The 9205-nt window shown below is 42.8% G+C and overlaps 1 protein-coding gene across 2 annotated transcripts in view; it reads right to left on the reverse strand.

Annotated features, from left to right (window-relative positions):
• serping1 (serpin family G member 1) overlaps window positions 1-8932 on the reverse strand; it is a 29564-nt gene extending 20632 nt beyond the window's left edge. Inside the window, exons 1-2 of one of the 2 annotated variants that reach the window (XM_062967165.1) lie at window positions 8802-8932; window positions 8340-8692 (exon numbers count right to left, since the gene is read on the reverse strand). In XM_062967165.1, the coding sequence (XP_062823235.1) occupies window positions 8340-8399 (60 nt within the window). In that variant the 5' untranslated portion in view covers window positions 8400-8692; window positions 8802-8932. The remainder of the gene's footprint in view (window positions 1-8339; window positions 8693-8801) is intronic. The other variant, XM_008111028.3, reaches the window with a different exon arrangement.
• Window positions 8933-9205: the final 273 nt, after the last annotated feature.

Here is a 9205-nt window from a genome sequence, read left to right on the forward strand (position 1 = left end):
AGGGAAGGTTGATTTTAGTCTGGGCTCTGGTGAAGTTCAGGGAAGGCTGATCCTAAGTTAGGGGATCAGGGATAAAATAAGTTTGGTGACTTATTTTAAGGTAGTCTGTAATTGGAGGAATTGCAGTTAAGACTGATTCTCAGTTGGAGAATCAGGGTGGCTCAAAGGTTGGATCTTGAGTCAGTTTAAAATAAGTTTGGTGGGTTATTTTAAGGTAGTCTGTTTCCAGATAAGGAACAGATAGTCTGTGACTGAAATTCACAGGGTGACTGCAGGTTAAAGCAGTGGAGAGGGAAGTGACATTTTAGGAAGTTTGAATCACCTCATTCTAGCTTTGCAACTGTCAATCAAAGTGCCTCTAAGTAAGAATTGTAACCATTAAGCTTGTGCCTCAATATATGTATTATTGTTCTCTCAAACATCTCAGTCTCTGTCATATACACATATTCATCAAGAATAAACAAAAAGACGAAAGAAAAACCAAGATTTAAAAGTCTCTTCTCTAAGTAGCTAGTGGCTACGTATTTCTATAGGGGTGGCAGCTTTTAAATAAAAACATCTTTAATAACTGGTGGCAGCGGATATAAAATATATAATAATTCATTAATAGGTACTCCTCCACATCTCCGCAATCGGTGTCAGAGGTGGGATTTCAAAGGATTTCCCCCTGCCTGAAAGAACCTCAGTCGTTCTGAGTTCTTTACAGTACTTGACCCCTTGGAGATTGGACAAAATGCACAAAAATATGAACAATACATGCTAGAAGTATGGCAAAGGGGTGAGAACTTTTTCCACATGTGGTGGACTTGCACTAAAGCAAAACAGTTTTGGTACTTGATACAAAAAGAACAGCAATTTATTTTCAAGTCACAATTTTATTAGATCCTGAAGTATTTTTATTAGGACTACAAAACAAATAAGTAAAATCAATATTACAAAAATATTACAACATATGATAATTGGGGTGAGAATGTTATATGCAAAAAACTGAAAGAAAAATAGGGATTCCCACAGCAGGAGACTGGAATATACTTTGGGCCAATATAACTTTTCTCACTGTCACCCTGTGTCTGTCAGGCTCAGGTGGTCTGGAGACATGGGATGGCACTTACCATCTTTTGGTCCGTCATGTGGCGGCCATGACAAGGGTCCTACCTGTTGCATGCATCGCCCTGTCTTGTTAATAGCTTGTTAATAGCTACTTGCTGGCTATCAGCCCTGAATATTATCATTTTTTAAACTTCCTTATTGCTATTTTGTAAATTTGACAACACTAGCTAGCATACACATATAATGGCAGCTAGGGAACTGTTCTGCATTGGCTTTCCACTGAGAACGCTGACCAAATACCAACTGGCACAACTACAATGGTTCTTCTTTTCACTTTTATTTTTTATTTCGTGTCAAAAGCATTGCACAACAGATACATTTCAAAATGATGGGGGGAAAAGGAAATCACAAGCAACTAAATAGTTTTAGACCAAAAGCGGGCAACAGCAACCGCATTGTCCGTAGCTTTAAACAACTCCTCCTCCATGCATGAGGCAGGACATTGTGGGCGTGCATACATATGAGGAGTTGTTTGTTCTGCTCCACAATCACACAAGGTGGAGGATTCCTCCAGGTAGTGCCATCTTGCCAGGTTGTCTTTTGATCTGCCCACTCCGCTTCTCAGTCTGTTTAGGGACTTCCAAGTTGCCCATTCTTGGTTTGCCCCGAGAGGAAGACCCTCCTGGGGGGGGGGGGGGGCATCCAGTTAGAATTGCCAGGTTTAGCTGCCCAGAGAGACACCCTTGCTGCTGCTGGAGGAACATCAAGAGGAGTGGTGGTTCTCATGAAGCCCTTCCTTGACTTGAGTCTGGTGGGAGGAGGGTGATAGCCATGCAGTGGGTGGCTTTCACAATGTTTGACCTTTTTTCTCTCGCAGTTAGCAGCAACTTCCCGTCGCACATCAGGAGGGGCAATGCCAGCTAACTTGTAGAGTTTATCAACAGGTGTAGGTTTAAGGCATCCTGTGATGATTCTGCATGTTTCATTCAGTGCTATGTCCACCTGCTTTGCATGGGCAGACTTGTGCCAAACAGGACAGGCATACTCTGCAGTTGAGAAGGACAAGGCCAGGACTGATGTTCTTATTACTTGTGGGTCTGCACCCCATGCGCTGCCAGTCAGTTTCCGCAGGATGTTATTGCGTGCAGCTACTTTGTGCTTGGTGTTCATGCAGTGTTTCCTATATGTTAGTGTTTGGTCTAAGGTGACACCAAGGTATTTAGGATGGAAACAGTGTTCGAGCTCTTGGCCTTCCCAAGTAACTTTCAGTTTTCTGTTGGCTTCACGGTTACGTAGGTGGAAAGCACACACTTGTGTCTTGGAAGGGTTAGGCTTCAGGTGGTTCTCTTTGTAGTAACTGGAGAGATCTTTCAAGGCATTCATGAGTTGCTTTTCAACTGTTTCAAAATCTTTCGCTTGTGTTGTAAGGCCAAGGTCATCAGCATATATAAAGCTCTTTGTGAGTGGTGGTTGTGGCTGATCGTTCGTGAAGATATTAAATAAGGTTGGTGCAAGAACGCTTCCTTGGGGTAAACCATTCTTTTGCCTCCTCCATCTGCTTTTCTGGCCCTGAAACTCCACATAGAAGCTGCGGTTTTCTAGGAGGGTCTGGACAGTTTTTGTAAAGTCAAAGTCCCGGGTGATATGGTAGACTTTATGCAGCATTTTTCTATGTTGCACCGTGTCATAGGCTGCCATAAGGTCCACAAAAACTGCTCCCGTAATGCAGCCTTTCTCATAGCCTTCCTCGATATGCTCAGTCAGATGAAGAATTTGACCTGTACAGTTTTTCCCTGGTCTGAAACCTGCTTGTTGTGCAATAAGCTTGGGTTCGATGACAGGTCCTAATCGATTTAATAACATCCTCTCATAGACTTTATACAGATGACATAAGAGGGAGATTGGTCGGTAGTTCCTGGCATTGGAGGCATCTTTACCAGGTTTTAAGATGGAAATTATCTTAGTTTTCCTCCATGCTCTGGGAATCTGTTTGTGTGCCAGGCATTGATTGTAGAATTTCAAAAGCCAGTTTTCAGCTTTGGGCCCCAAGTGTTTGATTTGCTCCATCATCAGGTCATCTAGGCCAGGTGCTTTACCAGTCTTACATTGCTTGATGGCTTCTCTGAGTTCTTTCAGGTTTAGAGGAGAAGACAACTGGTGGGTTTCAAGTTCTGGCACCCTGTTGATTTTCATCTTTATTCTGCTGCAGTTGGTTTTCCCATTCTGAATTAGCTGGTGAGCTATCTGATCTGGTGTCACGTTCGCGTGTCCATGGTTGACCAGAGGGTCACTATCCAGGCGTCTCAGCAATTGCCAGGCTTTTTGGCTACTCTTGGACATGTCCAGGTTCTCAAGCAGCTTTATCCAACGGTCTTTCTTAGCATTAGCTAAGGCTGTAGATAGTTTTTGGCCTGCTGCTATAGTCCCATCACTGTATGGATTCTCTTGAAATAATCTGAGATATTCTTGTAGCTGATTTAGTGATTCTTCGTTTAGGCCTTGTAGGTAGCTTGTGCGACAGCCTCTAGGGATTGAGAGCCTTGAGGATCTTTTCACAGCTTCTACAAACAGGTCATAATTTTCTATAGAAGGTTCTATATCAGAAATAGCCGCTTCCAAGGTCTCTGTAAACTTTGTCCAGTTAGCTTTTTTGAAGTTATATCTTCTGCGGAATGGGACACTTTTTGGTCTTACAGCTGCATATGCTACGCAGCATATTGGTCGGTGTTGTGTGTTAGGTATTGGGTTTAATACCCTTTTGGTGCATTGGTGGCTTATGCTTTCCTTTACAAAAATCAGATCAGGGTTATAACCACGCTTCCATCGGCCGCTATTAAATGATGGTGGTAATTTACTGTCATGAAGGAGGCTCATTCTACTATTGTCGGCCCACGTTAGAACTGCTTCGCCATTTCTATCATCTTCATCATAGCCCCAGACACTATTGAAATCTCCCACAACAAACTGGGCTTTATGATTGTGGCAATTGGTTGGGGGTGTAAAATAGAAATCAGCCCCAGGTGGTTTATAGAGTGATGATATGGTGCAACTATCAAGTTCCACAGATAAGATTTCAATGTTGTTCACTTCTGTGAGGGAAGTTGCAGAGATTGCTACACCAGATCGTACAAAAATGGCACTGCCATATTGTCTGTGAGGTCGTTCCACTGCCAGTTGCATTCCAAGAATTTTTGGTCTTTTCATTGTGATGTCTCTGTGTGTTTCCTGTATACATAGGATGTCACACGAAATGTCCTCAGACATTTTGGCTAATAGTTCTTCCTTAGCAAGTGACAAACCTTCTATATCAATAGACATAATCGTTAGCAATGGTCTTGATAATGGTCTCTACACGGAAAGAGCCTCCCTGAAGATTGAGCAAATTCAGTCGGGCGTCCCCTGGGCAACGTTTCTTGTAAGCGGCCGATCTTTCCAAACCCAAAAGCATTGGATGAATGGATGAATACCAAAGGTCTTCTTTTCACTACACTCCTTGCTATGAAGCCAGAGGCAGAATAGGGTTTCTTTAAGAAGATGTGATTTATAATCTGGATGATTTGTTCCTTTCTGTGCCACAATCCAGAACACATCACTACATTATAGCTATTAGCAGTGTCTGATGAATTATTTATTTGTTCCAGAACTAGAACAAGGTTTCTGTTTATGTAAGAGGCACATTTATTGATTTCACTAAACAGGACATCCTAGATTTGCCTAACAATTTTCAAAGGGGAATTCATGTTACTGTGTCGCAGCAAAAACAACAACCAAAAATTCAGGGACAGCATGAACTTTCATGGACTGAATGCATCCGAGGCTTTAGAACACAAAGTTCATGATATAATAAACTTGCTAAATGTTTAATGTGAAACAGGGGTCTTCTTTCACTAATCAAAAATGCAAACCCTCCACAATAGCTGGGATTGGGAGCACAGGATCCCAGTGAAGGTGGGATCCCACTTCCCGCGGCTGTGCATGCGCTCAACTTTCCCCCACGCTCGTCCTGAATCGCTCTTCTGTTTTGCAAATGCTTGCAAGGAAGGTTATAGCGACCGTTTTTTGGGACAGGAAAGGTGTGCTTCTTGCAAAACCTTAGAAGAGCAATCCAGGACGAGCGTGGGGGAAAGTTGAGCGGATGCACATGCGCAGCTGCGGGAAGGGACGCCCGCCTGGTTGAGGATACAAGCCAAGCGGCAAAGTTTGGTGGGGAAGGACTTTCCAAACTCTTTTATCGCTATGAGAAGTGCCTAGATTTCAGTGGGGACTATGTTGAGAAGTGGTATTTGGGTCTGGCTTTCAACTGCACATGGTAAATGTTTTCTCCTATACTTTGTTCATTTTTAATTCCAAAACGTAATCTACTTCCTGGATATCCCTCGTATGTTCATCCCAAATTTATTACAGTTCCTTTTCAATTAATCCTAAATTTATCAATTTCTTTTCTGCCCACAGTCCTAACAGAAAATAAAAATCTCAATAGCTATCTTTTTGTGAGGATGGTCAGTCAAAATAGATCTAGCCTGCTAAAAGAAAGAATTCCCAAGAAATTGTTGTGTCACTCATGCATTAAAGGTAAAGAGGGGAATAGTTGTCAGATGGCACAATGGGATAATAATTTGACAAGATAGTCATTTCGCCTCTCCATCTCATCAAGTAAGCAAAGATTTCTTCCATGTTCCTTCTCTTCTTCCTGTCATAGTATATATGCGTGTTCGTTATTCTACTTTATTCTATAAGAGAAGATAGAGGAAACCCTAAGCTCTACCCTGTGTTAAGGTACAAGTGCTTCAAGGTAGATGATTGACTGATGGCTATCATTTTTCATCCTCTGCTTCACTAGTATCTAAAAATATGGCATCATGTCCCATCATCTTGTTTCCTGATGGTTTTAATGGCTTGTAACTGCTGGAGTGACTTTCAGTTAAACATTTTTAGGACTGAGGAGGATAAAGAGAAGAGAGCATGTGCAAAAGAAACCACATACAGTAGAGTCTCACTTATCCAAGCTAAACGGGCCGGTAGAAGCTTGGATAAGCGAATATGTTGGATAATAAGGAGGGATTAAGGAAAAGCCAATTAAACATCAAATTAGGTTATGATTTTACAAATTAAGCACCAAAACTTCATGTTATACAACAAATTTGACAGAAAAAGTAGTTCAATACGCAGTAATGTTATGTTGTAATTACTGTATTTATGAATTTAGCACCAAAATATCACGATATATTGAAAACATTGACTACAAAAATGGCTTGGATTATCCAGAGGCTTGGATAAGCGAGGCTTGGATTAGTGAGACTCTACTGTAGTTATATTACATGGCTCGAGTGTGTGTGTTTCTACTCTTGTCCCCAGGGGCGGTCCAACCGCGAGGTGATTTAGGCCCTTGCCTGCGGCGCTGCCATGCCATCGTCCTGGGAGCGCAGTGAGGCCCCCGGGAGGATGGTGCCACCCCCCGCCTCCTTCTCCTTCGGGCCTTCCTTCAGCCTGCACCCACTTGGGCCTTCCGGCGCTCACCTGGGCCTTCAGGCGGCCACGCTGGGCCTTCCAGCCCGTGCTGGGCCTTCCGGCTGGTGCGGGCCCACCTTCGCGCTGTGCGGGCCCGCCTTCGGGGCCTTCAGAGGTTGTGAGGTCTGTTGGAACTTAGAAGCTAGGTAAGTGCGGTTTATTTATCTGTGGAAAGTCCAGGGTGGGAGAAAGAGCTCTTGTCTGTTTGAGGCTAGTGTGAATATTGCAATTGGCCAGCTTGATTAGTATTTAATCGCCTTGCAGATTCAAAGCCTGGCTGCTTCCTCCCTGGGGGCATCCTTGGTTGGGAGGTGTTAGCTGGCCCTGATTGTTTCCTTTCTGGATTTCCCCTGTTTTCAGAGTATTGTTCTTTATTTATTGTCCTGATTTTGGAGGGTTTTTTTTTTAATACCGGGGGCCAGCTTCCCTTTCGGTGGCCTTTTAATTATCTGCCTTGATATTCTGGGTTATATGGCTGTATGGAAGGATCCTTAGGGCTCTTCCACACAGCCATATAACACAGAATATCAAGGCAGAATAACCCATGATATCTGCTTTGAACTGGGTTATCTAAATCCACATTGCCCTATATCCCTTTTCAATGTTTGGTGCTAAATTTACAAATATAGTAATTCCTACATACCATTATCATGTATTGAACTGCTTTTTCTGTTGATTTGTTGTAAAACATGATGTTTTGGTGCTTAATTTGTAAAACCATAATGTAATTTGATGTTTAATAGGCTTTCCCTTAATCCCTCCTTATTATCCAACATTTTCGCTTATCCAATGCTTTTATTTTTCAGTGATTGGTTTGGGGGGGGGGGCAAATTCTGTTCGCCTACACTTGAAAATTACCTAGGGACGGCCCTGCTTGTCCTCCACCACTTACTCCATCTATACCTCCAGGAGTCACAGGGACATATGTCTAAATGATACACAGTATATGAGGCCTTTGAATAGCCTAGCATGGTACAGGATTTTCTCCTGTTACTCTATTTGTGTGTTCTCTGGGTTGGTGATCACCCAGGGTTAATCTAGCTATCTTCATTGGACTTCTGATGTGATCTGCACCTTGCCTGTGTGTCATATGACCTTATCCCATACTAATTTCCTCCTGTTTTCTTACCATCTTTGTACGCTGGCAAAATGGAATCCCAGAGACATCTCATGACGCACAACCACTTCTGGTGGCTGTGTGTGGATATTTGTCTTGCCAGCATGAGAAGATGGTCAGAAGACTTCATTTTCAGGAGTCAGGTGTTCCCCAACTCCTGGTTGAGGACAGCGGTGGAAAGTGGAGGAAAGCCTGAAGAAGATGGGGAAACATCATGGGATGGCTGTCCATCCCAGAAGATGGACCTTGCCAGGGTAGGTCAGGTCCCCACTTTCCCCTCTTTCTTCCCATTCCCTCCTGCCCATGGGATAAAGTCCTTCCAAGTGTGCATCCACATTGTAGTTTAATACTGTTTTTACTACCGTGGTTCAATGATATGGGATCCTGGAATTTGTAGGTTGGTGAAGCACCAGCACTCTTTGGCAAGAGAGATTCCAAACCTTGTAAAACAAGTCTTAAGATTCCATAGCATTGAGCCATGGCAGTTAAAATGTTGAACAGCAATCATTTTATAGTGTGGATGAACCCATAGCCACAAAATTAGTTATGATGGCTTGCAACAAAGTTAAGAAAGACATTGCCATACACAGAAATCTTGATGCATTGGTAAGGGGATCTGGGATTTGGGTAGAGAGCTGGTGGATGTAAACAACTGCTCACTCACCTCGGAAAAGCTGACTGCCACTGTGGTAGCCAGGAATATGAGGATCATCCAGGTCTTCATGGTTGCAAAGAGCCTGCCAAACAAATGCACATGGGTAGAATTCTGTAGTAGATGAAGGCTCGTTTTTCACCTTCCTTCCCAACAAGTTGCTTAAGTGGGTCTTCACTGGGAAGGATTTGGCAGAATATCCACTCCACTAAATCCCCACCCCTCTCAAGCAGCTGTTTGCCTTTTTTCTCTGACTGTTTGCAGGCTCAGCTCTCCCATTTTTCGCAATCTCCGATCACATGCCCAAGGAAAACATTAGTTTCACTTTCTTCAGGGGGAATTCCATTTCTCCAGTTCTTTATTTCCTGAAAGGAAATCATTAGAAGATGTGGTAAAATAACAATATCTGTCAAATGAGGCAAAAGAAGAGGAGGAATCTCAGAGAAAATAATAATATAAGATCCAAGCCATTACCTGGTCGATTTCTCTCTCTGTGTGAAGTCCTTCAGACAATAAAACCAAACTATTGTGACATGCCTTATCTAGAGCTCCCTTCAAATAATGTATCATGCAAGAGGGAAACAGGAGTAGGCTTAGCTGGCTGAAAGCAGCAGTCAGTTAAAAATTAAATATGATTGATTCCTCATGCGCGGAGAATTCCCGTAAATCATGAGCTGGAAATGGGCATCGGAAATGCACTGGTGAAATAGTTACCAGTAAGAAAGCCAATATTGGTAAATAAAGCCTCTAATCGACACTTTCTGATGAAAACCTAAAAGCCACTGCACATGTTACAGATCTTTGATGTCAAAATAAACTTTGTTGTTTGAAATAGCAATAAGATCGAGGCCCCATCTACATGGCCATATAATGCAGTT

Source organism: Anolis carolinensis, chromosome 1 (genome assembly GCF_035594765.1).
Source record: "Anolis carolinensis isolate JA03-04 chromosome 1, rAnoCar3.1.pri, whole genome shotgun sequence".
NCBI lineage: Eukaryota > Metazoa > Chordata > Lepidosauria > Squamata > Dactyloidae > Anolis > Anolis carolinensis.